The 22899-nt window shown below is 43.4% G+C and overlaps 1 protein-coding gene across 1 annotated transcript in view; it reads right to left on the bottom strand.

Annotated features, from left to right (window-relative positions):
* MAP2K5 (mitogen-activated protein kinase kinase 5) overlaps positions 1-22638 on the bottom strand; it is a gene marked incomplete at its 3' end in the record, with an annotated part of 40756 nt that extends 18118 nt beyond the window's left edge. Inside the window, exons 1-4 of the mRNA XM_009070510.1 lie at positions 22625-22638; positions 21656-21723; positions 18241-18289; positions 12799-12863 (exon numbers count right to left, since the gene is read on the bottom strand). Of these exons, the coding sequence (XP_009068758.1) occupies positions 12799-12863 (65 nt within the window). The remainder of the gene's footprint in view (positions 1-12798; positions 12864-18240; positions 18290-21655; positions 21724-22624) is intronic.
* Between the last annotated feature and the right edge of the window lie 261 nt (positions 22639-22899).

Here is a 22899-nt window from a genome sequence, read left to right on the forward strand (position 1 = left end):
GCTGGAAGTTGGAATTGATCATTTTGGTTATACTCAGCACCACTAAAGCCTGAAGATTTAGTACCTTTATGAAGCTTCTGAAGGATGCACCAAAAAATCCAATGGAGTAATGTGCACAGCATGGAGAAAACCACACAAAACCCACGGAATAATCTGCACAATATGGAGAAAACCAGACATAACCCATGGAATAATGTGTACAACATGGAGAAAAACAGGTTTGTGCCTACTCCACCTCTAAGGAAGTCTATGGATGTCTACAAGGAGATTAAACTAATATTCACACTCTAAGTCTCATCTCAAGGGTCAACTCTCCCAGATTTTGGTGCCACCTCCAAAAGTAAGTAACCAAACTCATCACTGGAGAACCAAAGGAAGCAAAGCAGCAAGAGGCTCCTCAGCAATCTGGCTCATTTCAGTGCTGCACATCCCCAGCTCTCCCAGTCTGGCTCCATGGCACAGGTACTCCAGAATCATGGAATGGTCTGGGTTGGAAGGGACCTGAGAGACCATTCAGTTCCAACCAGGCCCAGGGACACCTCCTGCCAGCCCAGTTTGCTCCAAGACCCACCCAACCTGTCCTGGAATACTTCCAGGGATGGGGCAGCCACAGCTTCTCTGGGCAACCTCCAGGGAACATCTCCTTGTGGGATGCTCTCCCAGAGAGCACACAGAGGTTGGTTTAAGGCTGCCACACATTGTCTAAGGAAAGGAGAGGCTCACTCAAACATTGCCTAGTTGAACCATTCCCACTGGGGAGCAGAAATTTAAATCTCTTCCTCCACATTCCCACTGGAGTTCATTATTCCAAGCCCCCACATCCATTACACTGAACAGCTTCTAAGCAAGACTGGCACAGTTGTGTCAAATATTTTATTAACCTTGACTACTAACCATCTCCCCAGAGATTTACAGCCCTGGAGGGACCCACACGAGCCAAGTCCTTTAGCAGAACTTTGTCTCCTCCACTGTGAAAATGCAGTGTCCCTCAGGGAGGGCTGAGAGGTGACGTGGCCAAAAAATGGGTTATTTTGGGGAATAAATAAGAGAGATGGTGTGTGAGCAAGCACTGTGCTTGAACAAAGCCCTCCAGCTAAGCTGGGAAACCTTGTGATGGACTGCAGAGTGTGGTGTGTGCATCCCTTGTGTCCCAGCAAAGAGAAATCAATATCATGGAAAACTAGAATAGGGCTTTGGGGGAACTGCCAACTGCTCAGCATCCTCCCCCCGCCCTGTAGATGAGATGTGTTGCTACAGGAAAGCAAAACAAAAGCTGAAAGCATCAGGGGCAGCTGATTTCTGCTTTAAAAAGAGAGGGAAGGAAAAGGGCACGGAAATCCACATAATTGCCTCCTTTGTCCTTCCAGAGGTAAAAAAACCCAAGGAGAAATGTCAGATGCTTTGGCTCAAACCTCTTGATGAAATAAAGCATGGCCCATCCTAAAAATTTCATACACTTTCATTTAACTTCTGAGCTATGTTTCTACTCACTTAGGTCAAATATAAACAAACCCAACCAAAGAGAACATGCATAATCTTACTAAATAGCTTACATGGCAAACAAAACTTTTTCCCCCTCTTTCAACTTGCTAAAACTAACAATTTCATACATACTAACATTCACACTAACGATTTCCTCCTCCCTCTGAGGAGTTTTCCCTGAAGCACAGTGGGGACCTACATGATGCAGTGATTGGGGGATCATTCCTTCCAGGACAAGCAAAGAACTAACTTCAGGTTTCAAACACACCCAAGAAAAACAATTTTCAACTTGTGTCCTAATTTTTAATTGCAAAGCCTTTGCCCACATGTGAGTGACTTAAGGACAGTCCCACCAGAAGGAACTGAGTGTACAAAGAACCCTGAGCTTTCTCCAATGGCTTTTCACAACATACACACTAACTTTATACTCCAGACTGAGTTCATTATAACCCAAAATAAACAAAGTCTCTACCTAGAAGCCAAAATTCATTGAAATTATCCTCTCAAGCTGCTAATGCTGATGCAGCAAAGCACTGCAGGAGCTGCAGCAGCCTCACACACACAGGATCCTGCTTCCATCTGCTCACCAGGATATATTTTCCCTCCCAATAGCCATGGAAACAATTTCTAATCAATAAGAGATTCCTTGGCAAGACTAAATGATTCAAGGGAAAGCCATGACCTGTCTGCTATGCCAATGAGTCAGTCCCTTCTCTTCCTAGAAATATAACTGACATCAGCAGATATGACAAAATGATGTACTGACAGCACTGACACAGCAGTGATGGAGCTGCAGGACACAGGGATGCAACTTTCCCCTGTAGCCCAGGCACCAGAGGAACTCATGGCTAATGCTATTGAGGGGCTTGGGACAAGGGATGGAGGGACAGGACACAGGGAATGGCTTCCCACTGCCAGAGGGCAGGGACAGATGGAGTATTGGGAAGGAACTGTTCCTTGTGAGGGTGCTGAGGGGTTGGCACAGGTTGCCCAGAGCAGCTGTGGCTGCTCCATCCCTGGGAGTGTTCCAGGCCAGGTTGGATGGGGCTTGGAGCAACCTGGGCTGGTGGGAGGTGTCCCTGCCCAGGGCAGGGGGTGGAATGAGATGAGATTTAAGGTCCTTTCTAATCCAAACCACTCTACGAATGACAAAACCCCAGATCTGCTGTAGAACTACTGACTCACTGTTAGTGTGTCAGTCTGCTAAACAATGCTTTAACAGATGAAATGATGGTTGTCACCACCTAATCCAACAGTGGGACTGCAGCAGCAGATGAGCACAGCCACAGTTTGCCCAGTTCTGTGCTGACAGCCCCAGGATGGAGGTGCCTTTCCCTCCCACATCTCCTTCTAGTGCTGCAGCATCTTACTTGTTAAAAGATTTCTCCTGATGTCCATCTGGACTTCCCAAGATGGCAACCCGAGGCCACAAACTAGCAATGTAAGTAGGTATTCCAGGTCCTTTCTCCCAGATATGTTTTCTTTTGCTTCACATCTAGGGATGAATTCATCATACACATTTGGTGAAAACGTAAGACACCACTCAACAAAAATGACAAATACTGTCCTGTTTCCCCATATTTGTATCAGAGTATGTTAAGGAGTTGGAATGGAGCTTAGAGATCATCCAGCCCCAACCCCTGCCCTGGGCAGGGACACCTCCCACCAGAGCAGGTTGCTCAAGGCTTTAGCCAACCTGGCTGTGAACACTGCCAGGGTTGGGGCAGCCACAGCCTCCCTGGGCAACCTGGGACAGTGTCTCACCACCCTCACAGGGAAAACTTCTTCCTGATATCTAATCTAAATTTCCTCTTTCAATTTCTCCCCATTATGCCTTGTCCTATCAACTGCAGTTCCTAACCAGGTCCCTCTGTAGCTTCCCTGGAGCCTCTTCAGACACTGAAAGGTTGCTTTGAGGTCTCCACAAAACCTTCTCTTCTCCAGGCTGAACAGCCCCAGCTCTCTCAGCCTGTCCTCATAGTCCTCTTCTCAGCCTTGTGGCCTCCTCTGGACTTGCTCCAGCAGTTCCATGTCCTTCTAACGTTGAGGACACCAGAACTGTGTGCAGCACTCCAGGTGGGTCTCACCACAGCAGAATGGAGGGGAAGAATCACATCACTCATGGTGATTTGAGTATCAGCTTATTCCCAGCACTGCACTGAGTAGCTACAGAGGAAGGTCTCCAGACATCCTCCTCACTCATCACAGCACAACACGCATGAAAGGTCTCTGGACTGTTCCTTTCCCTAACAGAAATGAACTTACTCATAGAAGCTTCAAACTTCTGATTTGAGCTTAAAAAGTGACCAGAAAAAGCTGTGCCTGTAGCAGCAACACCTTCAGACAGGAGGGCATGAAATGCAGGAAACTGAGCATTTTCCTGCCCCGTGAGAAGAGACCGATAGCAAAATGCCTGTGTTGGTGTCACACAGGAGGAATACAACTCTCTAAGTGCCACACTGCAGAACAACATGCCAGTCACCAGCTGCAAACTACACACAGCAAATCACCCACAGATTTGCTTTGTGGTTCATTTTCCCTTTATTTTTCCCTCTTTTTTGCCTAGCACTGCCACTGTCTGTGGTGCTCCTGGTCAGCCTCTGGCAGCCCGATGACAGCAATGTCACGTACTCCTATGGCCATCTAAAGAAACACATTCAAATTGTTCCTAGGAAATAAACACTTTGACAGTTGTTGCCTCCTGCAATAGCAAACACATTAGCCTGACTCTCTGGCTGTTAAACCAGGAAAGCCAAAGTGTGCAGCAGTTGTAAAAAGGAGCTTTTATGGGGGCTGTGCTGGTTCAAAGCACAATCTACTCCAACTTCTCCCTCTGCCTGCAATCCCCTTACAGATGCTTGAGTGCTGATTGCAAAATGATTTGTAGGGAAAAGGGAAAGTACAAACAGCAAATACTTGTGTCTGAATGTTAAACTTTTTCCAAAGGGCAACATTGGCAATAGAAGCTGCATAAAGAGAATGTTGAGCAGCAACATGTCTCACTTAGCTCAGCTCTGTGGGAGTGAAGCTGTGTTGGCATCCAAGCACAGCAGTGATCCCTCACCTCTTTATGTTGTAACCTGCTACTGTTTCCATCTGTTCCCACTTCAATGAGCTTGTGTCTGAATGTTAAACTTTTTCCAAAGGGCAACATTGGCAATAGAAGCTGCATAAAGAGAATGTTGAGCAGCAACATGTCTCACTTAGCTCAGCTCTGTGGGAGTGAAGCTGTGTTGGCATCCAAGCACAGCAGTGATCCCTCACCTCTTTATGTTGTAACCTGCTACTGTTTCCATCTGTTCCCACTTCAATGAGTCTTCCTTCTCTCCTGCAGCCAAACATTCAGGGTTAACCTTTGAAAACAGCATTGCAAGTCATTCTCCTTGTAGCCATCTCACCGCAATCCAGCCCCCATTCCTTAAAGAGAACTGTATGGGCAGGAACACAGTGACAGCTTAGCCTTGGCAGTGCTTGAGGAGGCTGTGGAGACACCACCACCAGAACCAGGTCACCCACTCTCACAGAACCACCCCAGATCAGCTGCAGACACAGGAATGGATCTCAGCTGGTGGCTTTAAACTGGCTGCAAGGACAAAGGACAGCAAAGCAGCCATGAGCTCAGACTGACATGGCAGAAATCCTACCAGGATGGACTAAATTCATCACAATTTTAGGAAGAACTTTGAAGCAAGAGAGTGAGCCAAAAAGTATGTCACATTCTATGGTGACAGCAATTTAGAGGCTAAAATGAGGGGTTGTTCAGCCTGGAGAAGAGAAGGCTCCAGAGAGACCTCATAGCTCCTTCCAGTGCCTAAAGGGGCTCCAGGAGAGCTGCAGAGGGACTTCGGACAAGACATGGAGGGACAGGACACAGGGAATGGCTTCCCACTGCCAGAGGACAGGGACAGATGGGATATGAGGAAGGAATCCTTCCCTGTGAGGTGCTGAGACACTGGCACAGGTTGCCCAGAGAAGCGATGACTACCCCATCCCTGGGAGTGTTCCAGGCCAGGCTGGATGGGGCTTGGAGCAACCTGGCCTGGTGGGAGGTGTCCCTGACCATGGCAGAGAGTGGAACAGGATGAGCTCGAAGGTCCTTCCAACCCCAACCACTCTGTGATTCCATGATTCTATGTTTCCACAAGGAGACCTAAAGTTGGATTTTCTGTATTACCAAACCATTCATTCACAGGAGATATATTTGGGACACTCATAGCATAATGACTGTTAGGGAAAACAGCCTCAAGTAACACCATGGGAGGTTTAGATTGGATCTTAGGAAGAATTTCTTCATGGAAAAAAAAAAGAGCTACCAAGTATTGAAATAGGATGCCCAGGACAGTGGTGGAGTCATCACTCCTAAAGGGATTTAAAAGCCACGTAAATGTGACACTTGGGCACATGATGATCTTAGAGGTCTCCTCCAACCTCGATAATTCTACGGTTAGTGGTAGCCTTGGCAGTGCTGGAGAAACTGTTGGACTCAATGACCTTAAAGATCTTTCCCAACCTAAACAATTCCAGGATCCTAAGCTCACACATCAGCTCACTCTCTGGTAACAAGAACAAACCCACATTTCCAGGATTGAAACTCGCTTAATCTTCCAAGCTCTGGGCATAGAAGGCAAACAAAACAACTTTAATTTAAGAATCATCCAGTTTCTAATTAACCAGACATAGGCAGCTGGCTGGATACATTTTAATCAGTTTCAATAACATATTGATTGGCTACTGAAGCTTAAAAATTAAAAGTAAAAAGATGACCAGGGAATTGTCCCATCTCAGCCCAACACTAGACCCCTCTGTAAATAACTCCTCTTTTAACCATCAGCTAAATGAACACTTCAATACCACACTACAAAGTCTTCTGCAAAATTACTTTAACTAACAAGCAGAAATTTATCAGCTTCAGCCAAAATCAATGCTGAAATCAATTTGAACACTGGTTGTGTCTAAAGGGGCTCATTGGCAATTTAGGGAAATTACACCATGTAAATGCCTGTGCTTTAATTGAACAGTTTCATCAACTAGGCTGTGATTGCTGTCCATTCATTTATTTACTCTCACTGCAGCTCCCATTCTGCAGAGGAATGGGTTTTGTCAGACTTGAAGGAGGTACTTTATCTTCATTTTATGCACTTCTGTGCATAACAGATTTTATGAGGTGGGAGAGGAATAGCTGAGGTCAAAGGAAGCAAGTGACCAGCAACCACTGGTCAGTCTTGTTTAAACCACAGTGGTAATAGGTGAAATTCAGGGGGGATGTCTTCCTCAGCCAGTTATTACTGTTCCAATGACTAAAAATAAAGCAGAGAAACTGAAAACGAATGTAGGCTGGGAAAGGCAATAAAGGAAAATGCCTTCAGAACTGCAGCACATGAACACAGGAAGATGCAGTTTTTAGACTTCAAATGGCCACAGATGTGTTTTAATGACAAATAAACCACTGGACCTGCCTGTGCTTCCTTCTTTCAGAGCTGCATTGAGCATCAGGCTGGGACGAGCACTGTGGATAAAAGGTTGTGAGAACCTTCCCTGGAAAGGTGAAGCCACCTGTGTCAGCCCTGGGCTGGGAACCTGCAGCCATGGGCTCTGTTCCTGCTCCTGTCACTGCTTTGCTGCCTTGGGAAAATGAGTTCCCTCTCTGTCTACATTCCCTGAATTCCCTCACTAAAGGGCCAAAATAATCTGTGAATGAAAGTACTTCAAAAAGAGGCAAATTCTTGTTGTGTTGTATCTGTGTCAGAGAAGAGAAGGCTCAGGGGAAACCTTGGAGCACCTTCCAGTGCCTAAAGGGGCTCCAAGAGAGCTGCAGAGGGACTTGGGACAAGGGGATGGAGGGACAGGACATAGGGAATGGTTTCCCACTGCCAGAGGGCAGGGACGATGGGATGTTGGGAAGGAATTGGTCCCTGTGAGGTGCTAAGGCACTGGAATGGATTTCCCAGAGTAGCTGTGGCTGCTCCATCCCTGGGAGTGTTCCAGACCAGGTTGGATGGGGCTGGGAGCAACCTGGGCTGGTGGAAGGTGTCCCTGCCCATGGCAGGGGATAGACTAGATGGTATTTAAGGTCCTTCCAACCCAAACCATTTTAGGATTCTATGACATTCATACAGAAAACCGGAAACCAATGAACAGAATAGACTAATGGCTCTGCTAAGATTCAGACTGGCTTCCCACAACATTCAAGGTGCATGACAGTTCCTGCTTTTAAGGAACAAACTGATGCTACAGAGCACCTTCATTGCAAGCACCAGTGTCCTACACTGGAATCCACGGAGAAGCAAACCTTGCCCAAAGTTTCTCAAGGCAACAACAAACTCAATGATTCCATGGCCATTCCAGCAAATGGAGCTGCATCCCCTCCACCTCTCTTCCTGGCCAACACAGCTAAACCTCCTCCAGCCTCCTCACTCCAGAACTGACACCACTTCTCCCTGCCAACGCCAGAGATGCGCAGTACTCCCCCCAGGCACAGCTCACAGGCTGTCACAGGAGACACAGCCACGTTCAGCTGTCTCGCCATGCACCACATTCAGTGTGCTAATGGGGCACCCCAAGGTTGGCTGAGACAGAGCATAAAGGAACGGGCATATGCTGGGATGTACAACCCAACCCAACTGCAGAATTGCTCTAGGAAATTGCTCCACCAAATTAAGCTTCTGCATTTATCCCTATTTTCCCCAGCAGTACAAATCATCAACAGCCACTTCTCTCCCAATGACTCAAATGCAAGTGAAGCAGTTTGGTTTAATAGCAGTTTGCTAAGATGGGAACTCATTCTCCCTTTTTGCTTCTCTTTCCCAGATTCTGGGTAACTCCCAAATTAATTACAACATCATTGGGGCTTTATGGTGATTTGGGTGTAGGGAGTGCTATGGCCTCCTGCTGCTGGAGGCTCCTCTAGCAGAGCCCAACGAGCTACAAACCACTCACAACTCACATCTACAAATCCCAGGCACACAGAAGGCTGTGCCATCCCCTAAACAGAGCTCCTGGAACATCTCACTTCTTAGCTACAACTGCAGAAACTAGAAAACATGAAATAAGAGAATATTCTATTTTCATGGAAGGAACCAATGATAGTTTTGCTATGCCATGTGAGAGATTTGACAGAGTAATTATTTGCCTGTGATAAATTCCTCTACTTTGCAATCTTTGGGTTCAAAATATAAACAACTAAGGATTTTAGGTCTGAATAATTAAATGCAGCTAGTCCTGAGCCTGATAGCAGTGTGTGCATCCCATCTCAAACCAAACCATTAACCTTCTTTCACTGAAGGAAAAGGGAGGAACCTCATCCCAGCAAACTCCCAGAGCTCTGGAGCTCAAAGATGCAGCAAAAAGCACATCCTTTACCTGTCTTTTGGCCTGACTAGTGAGTGATTTTCTCAAAAAAAGCAATTTAAGCAAATCCAATAGATGTTGTGCTATACAGATATTTTCCTGTGCTGTGAAGCAGCTCAAACTGTGCATTCTCCACCCTAACAGCTTCTATAAAAGAGCTGGCAGCAGAGTTTCCAAATATTCACAGAATTGGACTTAAATACTCCACACAAAGGGCAAATCCAGGTTCATGGGATAAATTACTACCAACCACCAACAAAGAGAAAGAAGCTCAGGTGTTTTCAGCCTTTGTTACAGCAGATTTCACCCTTTTCAGGGCAATCTTTACCCAAAACAGGACCCACAGTGGCACTGAGTATCAGTGGAAGAATTCCTGCTCTATGATTGTATATTTAATACACAGTTTGGGGTTGGTTTATATTTCCTTACAGATTTTTGAACATGCAAACAATAAAAGCATAGGGATAATTAACTGGTTTGGCCATATCTAGCTCTACAATTTCTATAGTTCCTTAATTAAGTGTATCAAAGGGTAGGGGGAAAATAGGAAGTCAACTCTAAAATCCCTTCTTTTTAGAACAGGAAAAACATTTAGATTCAGCAAGTTCTCACTAGAAATATTGCTATAAAGTATTGATTTTTTTACCAGACTCAATTGACTGAAAAGTTGTTTGTATAGCAATATTGGCCAAACCAATATAGTGGAACAATTTTGCTCCAACACAGTAATCAAGTGTATTTCTAAAGTATAATTATACTGTCATAAAAATAAAGCTAAGATACCTCTTCTCCAAGCAATAAACCAGTTGCAGCTGTAAAGAACCCAAATAAATGAAATCCATTTTCTAACTAAACATAGTGTCTTCCAAAGAGAACAAACCCACCTCCTCTCTCCCCCCTTTTCAGCATGAAAAGTGATCAATACTTCAATCTCAATAAACTATTTCAATAGTAGTTAATTCCCATGGAAAGAGAGGCTGAAGGTTTTTGCTCAGCCACCTGCAACTTGCTATCTTGTTTGCTCAATGCTGAGAATATATCATTGCCATAATGGATATGAGTTAGGAGAAAGAGGGAGAAAGAGAGGGAGGGCAAAAAGCCCAGCTAGGAGGGGAGCCAGGCCTGTTGTTTAGCTGCAGATCAATACCTCACACGGCCTCTTCGCCGAGAGCCTGTGATGCTGCGAGGGGGAAACAGCCAAACCTCTGCAATTCATTTTACTTGACAAATGTTCATTGATTCACTGGAATAAAATAGATGTGGGTTGCTATCTATGACTGGTGCAATCCAGCTACCTTTAAGTATGCCATTTGGCAAGTCCTCATTGGTTTGGGTGGTGCAGAGGGTGTGGGAGGAGAGGGTTCCTTGTACAAAGGGTGATTGCTCCAGGGTGGGGAATACTGTCACAGGGTTGGAGCAGCTCTGCCCTGGGCCCAGGCTGGGAGAGCTGGGGGTGTCCAGCCTGGAGAAGAGAAGACTCCAGAGAGACCTTAGAGCCCCTTCCAGTGCCTAAAGGGGCTCCAAGAGAGCTGCAGAGGGACTTGAGACATAGACATGGAACGACAAGAGGGAATGGCTTCATACTGCCACAGGGTTAGATGGGATATTGGGAAGGAATTGTTCCCTGTGAGGTGCTGAGGCACTGGCACAGGTTGCCCAGAGCAGCTGTGGCTGTCCCATCCCTGGGAGTGTTCCAGGCCAGGTTGGATGGGGCTTGGAGCAACCTGAGCTGGTGGGAGGTGTCCCTGACCATGGCAGGGGGTGGAAGAGGATGATCTTTAAGGTCCTTTCCAACCCCAAACCATTCCAGGACTCTATGACAATGTGTAAAACATCCACTCATAAAACCAGTGCACATTCCCTGGAGCAGGGCAGAAGAACACCTGCGCAGGAGAGAACACTGTGAAGTCACTGCAACTGCTGATTTAAAATATCAATGGGATAAAAAGGAACATGAAAGGCAGAAATAGATCCCTGACACAGAATGAGCCTCATGTCTGTTTTTTACCTTCCCAGACTGCAGGCAAATGCCACAGTCACCCATCTAACAAAGGAGTTCATGGCACATCACCTTTACAAACAGTCAAACAGTGCAAGTTTGGCTTTACATCATATTTCATTTAAATTTCTTCTACGATTTTAAAAAATGTAAAATATATACTATTCACATAGCAATGTTATAAAAGAAGGAGGTATTTTTGTACCACCTTCTGCACCCAAAAGCACCAACAGACATAGAATAGAGCTGTTCCTTGACAGTATGGCAGATGCAAGTTGACAAACAGACATGAAGTTCAGCAGATCTGCAGTGTAAAAACATCAGGGAAGAACAGATTCTCTTGCCTTGGTTTACATTCCTTAGACTTTGGCCACAGGATGAGGGGGAGAGATTTTAGGTAGGACTTGCTAGGGCCATTCTTATGCTGCTCATGATTTCACACTGTTAGCTCCTTATTTCATAGCATCATATAATGTTAAGAGGTTGAAATGGACCTTAGAGATCACCCAGCCCCAACCCCTGCCCTGGGCAGGGACACCTCCCACCAGAGCAGGTTGCTCAAGGCTCATCCAACCTGGCTGTGAACACTGCCAGGGCTGGGGCAGCCACAGCCTCCCTGGGCAACCTGGGACAGTTCCTGTTTCAGCTACTTCTCCAAAGAAAACCAGCCAGAACTGGGTTACAATGACAAATATGAGTTCCCTCACTTTGTGGATAGGATATTCCTTGTCCCTAACTATGCCTCAAGTGCTTTCCACAGGGCCCAGAGTATGTGACCCTCCTTTGCGATGCTTCTTCCACCTACAAACACTCCCAGAGCACAGGGAAGGAACCTCCTCTACATCAGAATCACCAAGGAATCACTGATTGGGCTTTAAAGCTCAACAGTCTCTCTCAAACCTATTATAAAGTAAGACAACAGTGCCATTTCTGAATGGTTTTTCGGTCTAGGAATATCCTTTTTCAAGGGAATGTCCATGAGATTTCTGATCCACAAGGCTAACCTGGTTCTAAGAGTCCACCCAAAGACCAGATTTGTTCCTTTAAGCTTTTGTAAGTCCATTTCCATTAAACCTTCTGCAAGGAGGTTTTGCAATGTTGGCAGCCAATTAGAAACTAAACTAAATGCACTGTAGCTTTTAAAACATTTTAGGGAAAAAAAAAGATATTAATATCAAAGTTAAAATGTCTAAGGTATAAACAAAAGCCTAATAGGATGCTGGGTTACTGTATATGGTAAATAGCTCTCTGGAGGAAACCTTTATTACTCCCTCAGGGCTTTCTTACAAAGTATGGATTTCTTAATTCCTGGAGGAATATTTTTCATACCCCAGTGCAGACTATTAAGTACCAGATATTACATTATGTAGTTTAAACTTTGCACTATGCATGAGAAAAGCCTTTCCTGTCGAGAAAACGAGATCTGTGCTATTATCATCTTTACTATATGAAAATTAATCCTGGCTGCAGGGTATGAGCTTCACTACCAAAATTTGGGGGAGTTTAGCAGTTAATGCATTCATCAGTGTCTGTAAAGCCACTTGAAAGGGAGAGAAGTCACAGTGGAAGGGGGTGAGGAATTCTCAGCTGGCAGAGAAGGGCAGAGCACTAGTGGCTCTACTGGTGTCAGCCCCAGTAAGGGTGTGGTGAGCCAGCAAGAGTAATGGCAATTCATTCTGCCTCAGGACATTGCAAGTTCCACTTGTGAAGCATTAACTTGCTCCCCCTGGAGGGATTCCAAGCTAAATATTACAAAGATAATAAGAATGCACCAACCCTCACAGCAGCCAAGAGCTTGTAAATATAGTGAGAACTGGTCCAAAGTTTCTATTAAGAATTTCATTTGATGCTGTTTGCTGCAGAGCAGCAGTGGCCTAACCTACATCTTGCCATGAATACAGAGGGTAAAAATAAAGACAGAGCTGTTAAATCTTAGTTTTTAAACATCTGAAGTGCCATTCCCCACTCACTTGTAGACTGTGCCTCCATTGCCGTGGCCGAGGATGTCTCGATACCGTATGTCTTGTTCATTCATCTCCACAAGAAAGAAAGAAAAAACAAAAGAGATGTCATGCTGGGGATGGAAATGTCAAGGAAAAGCAACTCTAGGCCATAAACAACAAGCAGTCTGGGTCATTTCAAGTTCAGCTGCAAGAACGAGAAGATCAATACAACATTTGCTGTCCAATTTATAAAAGACGATACCAAGGGACAAAGTGATGGAAAGTTTAATGACAATTTGTTTGCCTGGGTCATTTCATTAAAGTTTGATAAAAGGTGTCAAAATGGAATGATATAATATAGCTCAAGAGGGTCAGGTCACAGATACTGATAGGAAAAGGGGCTCCAGCACAACACATAACCAAAGCCAAAGTTGGAGGTGAATGGAAACAATCCAACAGGAAACTGTCAGCTGGAGTGTGGCTGGAAAAGTTGATGATTTATTCTGGAATCAGCATAAGTGATGCTAATTGAGGGACAGTTCTGCCAGCAGGATTACTTCGTAGTGTTTAATTCATACACCTTTGAGCCACAGCACATCATCGGGAAAAAAACAGTCTTAGATTGCAATAAAATTCATTTTCCTTGAAATACACAACTAATTTTTGGCTTCACTTCTTCTGTTCCCCAGGACAACTTTCCAGACATGAGAAGACTCTGAGAAAACAATACGTATTTCAATTACACAATCTTACACACTGCAAAGGCTGGATTTTGGGATCTTTCTGATCTGGGTTTTATAACAGGTTATTATATTGCTGAAGGAGCAATTCAAATGTAAAACTACAGTTCAACCTTTTCCTGTACAAAGCTATACTGATTTTATATCTATAAAAAAAATCACTGAAGACATACTTGCAATGTATACTTGAAAATAAACATTTTAATCAGACTAAATACTAGGCTGATAGCATTTTCTGTTCCAAAAAGATCAGCCTGATCTTTGGAAGCTGCAAACATTTGGGCAAATCCCACCTTTAAAAGATCTTTTCCTTGGAAATATTAACTTTTTTCCAGCGACTCTTTGTATTTTCTGGGACACTAAGTTAAACATTTGACATGACTTGGCCTGGCTGCTTAAAGACTGACATTAACTGCATTAACACAAGTGATGGCAACAACCTCAAATGTCCTAAAGAGTCTCAGCACATCTAATGAAGGGAAAATGAAATATTTAATTGATTTGAAACAAGTTTTAAGGACAGAAAGTATTAAGTCCAAAATTTGTGTCCTTTCCTTTCACTACCTGAATTTTTGGTTTCTCACAGGACTTTTCTTCTCACTGCATTTCTCACACACATTTCTTCCAGTGATGTTAAAACCTGAGCGCTCAGAAAACTCAAAATACCTCAAAGGACAAGCTGATTCTACTTTATTACTTATGTGTAGTCAAACCTGGGCCAGGTACCTTCAGAGGTTTTAAATGCTCCATTCAAACATCATTTTATGGTGAAAATCAACATTTATTGCATTACTGAAAGTTAATCCATCAGAAAATGCACATAAAGGGGGGAAAGACACCTCATGAGGAATAATCATTCATGCTTGGGTTTTACACGTGTGAAGGATCTGTAGTGGATCCTTTGCACTAGAAGTAATTCCTCACAGGCTGCAGCACTAGTTCATTTAAAGCACTCACAGTGATTAAGGAGCTCTGCTGTTTCCAAGCTGGAGGACTTGAATGCTCCACTCTTGGAGGTAACAGCAAACACATTAAAACATTCCCAGAAATAGTCTTCCAAACACAACTTTGAGGAGAAAGCAAATGACCCCACAGAGTTGTATATTTGTTTCTTTTGGGGAAAAGAAGAATCTTTGGGGGTTACACGAGTTAGGAACAACAAATTGAGCAGAAATGGAAATATAAAGTGTTTCCCCTTCCACCTGCTTTTTGCTCTCTGGGAAAAGGGAGTATTTTCTTCACATCAATCCTCAAAGACATGGATAGGAGCAGCTCCATCCTCTGAGGCTTGTGCCAGTACGAAGAGCAACCAGAAATCCAGGGAGAAATAGGAATACTGGGGTGGAGTATCTCTGCTGGAGAGCTAAAGTGTGATTTACTGGCTCCAATAAAGATGCCAAAACCATGTGGTGATTGATTTCTTTTCCTAGGAAAACTGGATTCACCATCATAAAATGCTAACAGAGTAACAAAGGCAAGGCTGGAATATTAAACCTGCAACTTTGGCTGCCAATAGTAGCAGAATTAATTGAAGAGCAAAGGCAGCTTCAATTATGGATCAGCAAACAAAACATCCCACGCTGGGTTGGGAGAAATCAGTGTCTATCTCTTGTAAATCATTAAAAGCAAAATGCTCAATTAATCCTTGTTTGATCTGTGGAGGTTGTGGCCATCCCTTAGCTTTTGGGCTCCTGGCTTCAGAGAGCAGCCACACACCGTGAGCAGCCAATTGAAGAGATTTAGTAAATCCCACTTTATGGAGCAGAGACTAATGGGAAAACAGGAGCCAGTCAAATGTTTCTTATGAACTGGTGACACTCTATCAATGCTGAATCAATTGGTGGCATTTACCCTGAGTGACAGGAAAGAAATAAATATTTATATCCCATCACCTATATCAATGAAGCCAGGCACAAAGCTATTTCTAACCTGTCAATATTTGATTATCTTGAAGAATCATGGCCCCTTCTTTTAATGATTAATATCAATTGCTTATTAAACCTAAATGGAAACTACTAGAGGGATAGCATTAGCAGTACCTGAAAGCATAAACTGCCAAAGAAGAAGCAGAAATAATAATCCAGGACATAGTTAAGTAATGCTAAGTGTGAGTTAATCCCCCAAAAGGAGGAGAAGTTAAAGCTGCTACTAGAAATTCAGCACCAGTTGTGGATCTGTGGCCAAATTTTGCAGACTACAACAAAAATAATTTGCTTTGCACAGAAATCAGTGTAACTCCTAGCAGGGTGACTAAAAGCCAATATTAAAACTTAATTATAGTATATTAAGGGGCTGGAATGGACCTTAGAGATCATATAGTCCCAAGCCCCAAATTCTTATTTCCTTGGCTTTTTTATAATGGGTTAAAATAACATTTTTTATACCATAATAAGAGGTTTTGCCTCTTTTATACCTTTCTGTTATTCTAAACCACAGGAAAGATGCGTAAATCCACTTCAGGGCACACAAACCTTGTTTTTGTTGTTTAGAGGGGAGGAAATGCCAAACTCAGAGAATCACAAGAAGATGTAATTCTACTTTTAAAAACAATACTGGTGTAATTATCACTTGGTTTAAGAGTTCAGCAGCCTCTTGCTGGTACTGCCAGAACTGCTAGAATCTCGGCTCCAGTTGTGGATCTGTGGCCAGATTTTGCACAACACAACAAACATCATTTGCTCACCACCAAAATCAGTGCAACTCCTACCAGGGTAACATGAAAACTTAACACCATAGCATCAGAGCATGTTAAGGGGTTGGAATGGACCTCAGAGATCATCCAACCCCCAAATTCTGATTTTCTTGCTTTTTTATAATGGGTTAAAATAACATTTTTAATACCATATATCTTTAAATTACATTTTTAATATCACAATAAGAGGCTTTGTCCCTTTTATACCTTTCTACACTTCTAAACCACAGGAAAGATGTGTAAATCCACTTCAGGGCATACAGACTGCTTGTTCTTATTGTTTAGAACACAGAAATTCAGCTAATCATAAGAAGATGTAATTCTGCTTTTAAAAACAATTAGTAATATTGGAGTAATTATCAGCTTGATTTAAAAGCTCAGCAACCTGCTGCTGGCACTTCCAGAATTTCAAGTGATCAAGAGAAACAGATTGTTCAGTTCTACATTTTGAAACCTTAACAAATCTACCAGGTAGGAATTTGTGAGTTATAAACTCAGCCAGTGCAGAAAGGAATATAAAACTAAATCTGACAAGCTTAAAAAACCACATTTCCAAGCTGTATTCAAGGGATTCGGTGCCAAAGAGGCAAGGCTGCAGCACTGGGGGGGCTGTTGGCCTCCTGTTTTGGAGAGGCACAAGCATCTATTAGCCCCCAATGTTACAGGTGAGGCTGAAGGACAAGCATGAAGCTCAGCCTTTATCTTCTTGACACGCTCAACTACAACTACTTGATTCATGAAATGCCAATGAGGCTTGGAGAGGTCATTGTGTGAAGGCACTGAATACACATCTGAGATAATTAAGATTTCAGCCTTCCAAACATGGAGGGGAAGTGAACAGCAGTTAAGAAAATCAATAAGAGTCTTTTATTTGCAGTGACACAGATGTCTCAGTCAATAGAGCCTAATAGGCAAACCTGATGGCAATGGACAGGTGTTGGCCTCCTTGGCCAGCAAAGGGCTTTCACCAGCACAAACGTTAAAGCATATTTATGTGGCTGCTGCAGGATCTGGGATTCTTTTAGGGTAGTTTCATTGAAGGGAGGATATGTAATGTCATTCCAAGCCTGCCTACACATTCAGCTGAAAATGGGTAACAAGAATTGTGTTGTTTGGCCACTCGTCCATCAATTGTGATGTTAAACCTTTCAGTTCTGGGTGCCAGGGGCTGAGTGCCTGGAGCAGGGAGAGAAAGGAACAAGACAGCTTTCCATAGCTTTGGGGCTTTTTGGGTTTAGTGGGTTTTGTTTGCTTTTTTTAAAGAAGATACAACATAGAATCATAGAATTGTTTAGGCTGGAAAAGGCCTTTAAGTCTTTTGGACTTCAGTTGGACCTTGAGTCCAACCATTAACTTATCACTGCATAAAGTGGCAGAATTGCCTTAAACTGAAGGAGAGAAGGTTTAGATTAGAAATTAAGAAGCAATTCTTCCCTCTGAGGGTGCTGAGGCACTGGCACAGGGTGCCCAGAGCAGGTGTAGCTGCTTCATCCCTGGGAGTGTTCCAGGCCAGGTTGGATGGGGCTTGGAACAACCTGGGCTGGTGGAAGGTGAGGGACAACTCACCTTCCAACTCAAACCATTCCATGATTCTATGATTCTGAACAGATTCCAAACAGTACAGAGAGGTTCCTTGCAAGAAGCTCTTAAATATTTAAGCATCTAGTGCCCTAAAACCCATGAAGGTTGTTCTGACTGAGCAGTTGACTTAGTTATTCAAAATTGATTAACTTTCTTCCCTGCAATTGTGGCAGCAGAGCAACATGTGTGAGGTGCCTCAATCTATTTGGAGCTAAATTTGATTAGCACATTTTGAGAAATGGGAAGCAAATTGCTCTGCCAATCAAAGTAAATCAGGACACATAACTCATTCATATCATGGAGGTTTTCATGGCCCTTCCAGTTCTGTATTAAAAGAACACATTACAGCTAAATGAGCAGTAAGCATCTCTGCACCTATTTGGGGGGTGCCAATCACTGCAGAATTAGGCAGCAACGAGACATGCATGAGGCCAAGGCTCCATCCAATGCACCTACCTGGCCATTGGCAAGGATTTTCTTCAGCTCTGCAGAAGATTTTTTCAAGCTGAAAGAAAAAAACCAGGCAATTATTTTTAAGGACTTGCTGCTTCATTCTATCAAGCAAAGTGAAAGTATAAGAAACAAGCTGAGTTCATGGTTATATATTCTGAATAGATTTAACTTTGAGGAGCTGCTATACTCTACATCAGTCAGTGCCAAACTGCAAACAGCAGAAATGGAGAAGCAATGAGCACTGAAGAAATCAATATATTTTTCACCCTACAAACCAGCTGCTTTAGATACCTGGCTATATATACACCACCCTTGGAGATACAACCTATTGTTCATCAGTGAAAGAAAAAAATAGCCTCACACATCAGGTGTTGCAAAAAAACAATATGAAAACAAGGTTCACATCTAGTTTTCAGGTGCCATATATTGGTTTAGAGCTCCTCAAGGCTTACATAGAATGTTAAGGGGCTGGAATGGAGCTTAGAGATCACCCAGCCCCAACCCCTGCCCTGGGCAGGGACACCTCCCACCAGAGCAGGTTGCTCAAGGCTTTAGCCAACCTGGCTGTGAACACTGCCAGGGTTGGGGCAGCCACGGCCTCCCTGGGCAACCTGGGACAGTGGCCCACCACCCTTACAGGAAAAATCTTCCTCATATCTACTCTAAATTTCCTCCTAGCCAAGTCCCTCTGCAGCTTCCCTGGAGCCCCTTCAGCTCCTGGCAGGTTGCTCTGAGGTCTCCACACAACCTTCTCCTCTCCAAGCTGAACAGCCCCAACTCCCTCAGCCTGTCCTCACAGGGGAGATGCTCCAGTGCTCTGATCAGCTTCGTGGCCTCCTCTGGACTTGTTCCAACATTACTCCTCCATAATTTATGTAGATCTGCAGCAGAAGGCTGTGCTGATGGTGGTGTCCCACTCTCTCTGCTGACCACAGACTGGAGCATAGCAAAAGCAGGAGAGCACAATGCCCTCAATGTAAGAGGGATGTGGGACTGTGTCCCTGACATGGTGTCCTTGCCCAGGAGAGGGGAGGTTGGGACTAGATGATCTCTAAGTTCCATTCCAACCCCTAAAAACTCTAGGATTCTATGGTGAATTCCTAATTTAGGCACCTCAGGGACATGCCTAAGTCCCTTGGCCAAGTCCAGCTTGCCCTGCGCATCCATTCCAGGTCAACTTGCTGCTGTCCCTGCGCTTCTTCAGGACAAACTAGTCTTACACTACACAAAATAACCCACATTAATTTTTCTACTAAGAGAACTTTAACAACTCTCAGCTCAGTGTGTTTGTAGCTAAACCCATTAATGGCTTCAAAACTCCTTCCACCCACTCCCAAAATGCTTCACCTCCTTTCCTGACAAACTCTTGTTCCTTGTACCTTCAATACAACAAACTGCCTGGGCAGCAAGATGTCTGCAAAAACTTCCTCTCAAAGGGACATTCTGCTCTTATTACTGAGGTTTAAAGGAAAAAAAAAGGCACAAAATAATATATTCTTGAAAGGCATGTGCACGTGTCTTGATCACAGATCATTATTAACAGGAACAGTGAAAACACAGATTGCAGATTTGGTGCCTTTGTTCTTTAATAGGCCTCTTGTTCCCCAGACTACTTTAAAGAAAAATTAAGTTTTCCAAGGAAACATAAGTTGATCTTGTCATCTTTCATGACTAACAATTTGTGAACATGAAACAAAGAGAGACTTTCAATTACTTCAAAAACAAAACTCCTAGAGCACAAGGTTTCGGAAAGGGAATGGCAATTAACCACCAAATAAGGTGACAAGAAGCTTCTAGAAGCCTCATTTTCAATGCACTTTCAGAACAAGCTCAAAGTACAGGGAGTACTGAGAGCTCCAGCACACAGCAGTGCCAGAAAGCAGCTTTATTTAGTTCAGACTGGGAGGACTGGAGAGCACAAAGACATTCAGATTTAGTACCTTTAAAGACCTATGGATTGGATCTTCACCACTGTCAAGTGCAGCAAATCTTCCCCAAGGGATGAGGCAAACTCAGGGCCACGTTTTTTACCTCCACAATGGAGCATCAAACTGGTTTTAGGGGCACTGGGTTTATCACTGGGGCAGAACTCCAGCACTGCTGCAGGACGAAGGTGGGGACCTACATCACATCACTCCCATGGGAGGGAGGGTTGTGGGCCAGTCCCACCACAGCACATTGGGGTGAGAGTCAGAAAAGGCACTCAAACTTCACCCACCCAACATGCCTAATGCAGCACGACTCTGTCTTCGATCATCTCTGGCAATTTCTCTCTCCTTTTTATTACAGAATGCAAAGGGAATAGCATGCGGATGCACAAATACATATAATATTATATGCTCACTAGAATAATAGAATAATTTAGGTTGAAAGGAGCCTCCAGAGGTTTCTATTCCCACCGTTCCGATAAGCTCTTAGAGGAAGAAGATGGAGCCAGACCTTCCTCATGTCTTTTTAAGACTACAGAAACTCTTCCTGTAGGGTTTTTTAACATCACTATTGAATTTAACTTCCTGTAACAGCTCATGTCATAAAAGGGAGTTGATGTTCCCGTGTTTAAAAGACAAACCTTCTGGAAAAAAGAGAACCTGGACACTGGCAGAGGTAGCCCAGGGAGGCTGTGGCTGCCCCAACCCTGGCAGTGTTCACAGTCAGGTTGGCTAAAGCCTTGAGCAACCTGCTCTGGTGGGAGGTGTCCCTGCCCAGGGCGGGGGTTGGGGCTGCATGATCTCTAAGCTCCATCCCAACCCCTTAACATACTATGAATCTGTAAACCACCTGTATTGCATTTTATGACCTTAACATGGGGTTTCAAATTAGGACTGGAATCTAGGAGGAATTCAAATTCATCTGGAATCTAAAAGAAAAGGTAAGGGAGACTAAGGGCACCAAAACTTTGCTGGAACTGCATGAAACAGAGAACCCAAGCTGGATTTTTCCCAGAAGTCTTACCCCACACCAAAAATTCTACACAGGATTATTATTTAGGTTATTTATTATTGGAAGCCTCTGAATTTTATATTATTAGAAACCTCTGCATAGGTTATGAACTTCTGAAGTCAAAGAATCCTGGAAGGAGATAAGCAGTGAAGACCTAAACACACAGACATTGCCATTAGATCAACTCAAACATATCAGCTCACCCCCAAAATGTGTTTCAATGCATTCCAAGGACAAACCCTCCTGAAACATCTCACAAAGACTTATTTCTTTTGGCAGAAAACACTTGTGAAGCTCCAATGGAGTAAGGAGCACCACGAACCGTGGCAACTCCACCTTCCCCTCCTCACTCCTGCCTGCACAGTAGTCTCATTGAAGAAGTCACTCCACATCGAGCTCATTGTGGCTATCAACCACACAACAGTTCCATTTTGTGTCAAGAACAGCAAAGAAAACACACCATGTGCTTGACTCTTACCTATTGCTTGGAAGGGACTCTGCCACTGCCGAAGTGCTATTATTAGCAGCCCCTGCTCGGGTATTTACCTGCAGGCAGGGAAAGGATCTTTATCAGCCACTTGTGTTCAGAGGACACTATTCTAATTAACCTGTAATTTGCCAGGAATTTCTCATTTCACTAGGAAGGTTAATTAGCTTGTTGCTAGGCATGCTGATGGCTGAGGTGTCGCCTGTATGTAGGTTAGGAGGCTATAGGATTCTTGGGCTACAATATAGCATCTCTGCTTCTTAAATACTACCAAAAAGAGAGAGATATCCAGTATTTATTCTCATTTTAACAGCTAAACGATCAGTTCATAGACTTGTAGTATCCTATATATAATTACACAAGCAATAAGCAAACCTGAACGATACAAAACCCTAAAATCAGCTCATTATGGTGTTTGCCACACTTCGATAAGTGACTGAAATCAAATGAATGTGGGGAGGGTTTAAAAGCTTTGAAGTAGTGGCAGACAGCAGCTGATAAACTGAGTATGAAAACTGAGGAACCTAGGGAAGAGAGGTTAGAAATAAAATGAAAGGCAGCTCCAGCTTTCATGAAACTAGATAGGCAATAAAACTATATAGATAAAGGTGTATAAATAATTATAGACACATTTACTGATAGTATTATAATTTATATCAAGTATATTGTATATGTTTATATAACACTATGTTATTTATGTATAAATTATATATGTATGTATAATTATCTATTTATATATATAATTTCACACACATATATATAAGAGCTAACTAAGAGCTACAACAGCCAACACCTCAGACAAATCCTTCTCCCACCCTCCCCAAAAAAAAAAGAATTAGAAGGGAAAAAAATCAGCTTGTCAGAGCTGAAGAAAGTGCAGTTTTATTTGACATTTCAATAAGTGGAACACAGCATTACAAATCCATCTAAGTTTCCTGAAACAATTATTGAAATTCCTACCTTCAGGCCATGTATGTTCCTTTTCCCAGGAGGTTTGCAGGCTGAAACAGTAATTGACTAAATTGTAGAACACATCAGGGCCATTTACAAATTTGCTCAAAATGAAATCTTTTCAAAAGAAATGAGGGTGACACCAAAATTAGCAGAGAGAAATGATTGAAAAGAGCCTCACAAGACCCAGAGTGGGAATTACAAACCAGGATTTTTTAACTTGCAGCACTGAGCATTTATAAATGCTAAGAGCTTGCTGACATCATGTCACAGAAATTCTAATT

This window comes from Acanthisitta chloris, unplaced genomic scaffold (assembly GCF_000695815.1).
Source record: "Acanthisitta chloris isolate BGI_N310 unplaced genomic scaffold, ASM69581v1 scaffold6942, whole genome shotgun sequence".
NCBI lineage: Eukaryota > Metazoa > Chordata > Aves > Passeriformes > Acanthisittidae > Acanthisitta > Acanthisitta chloris.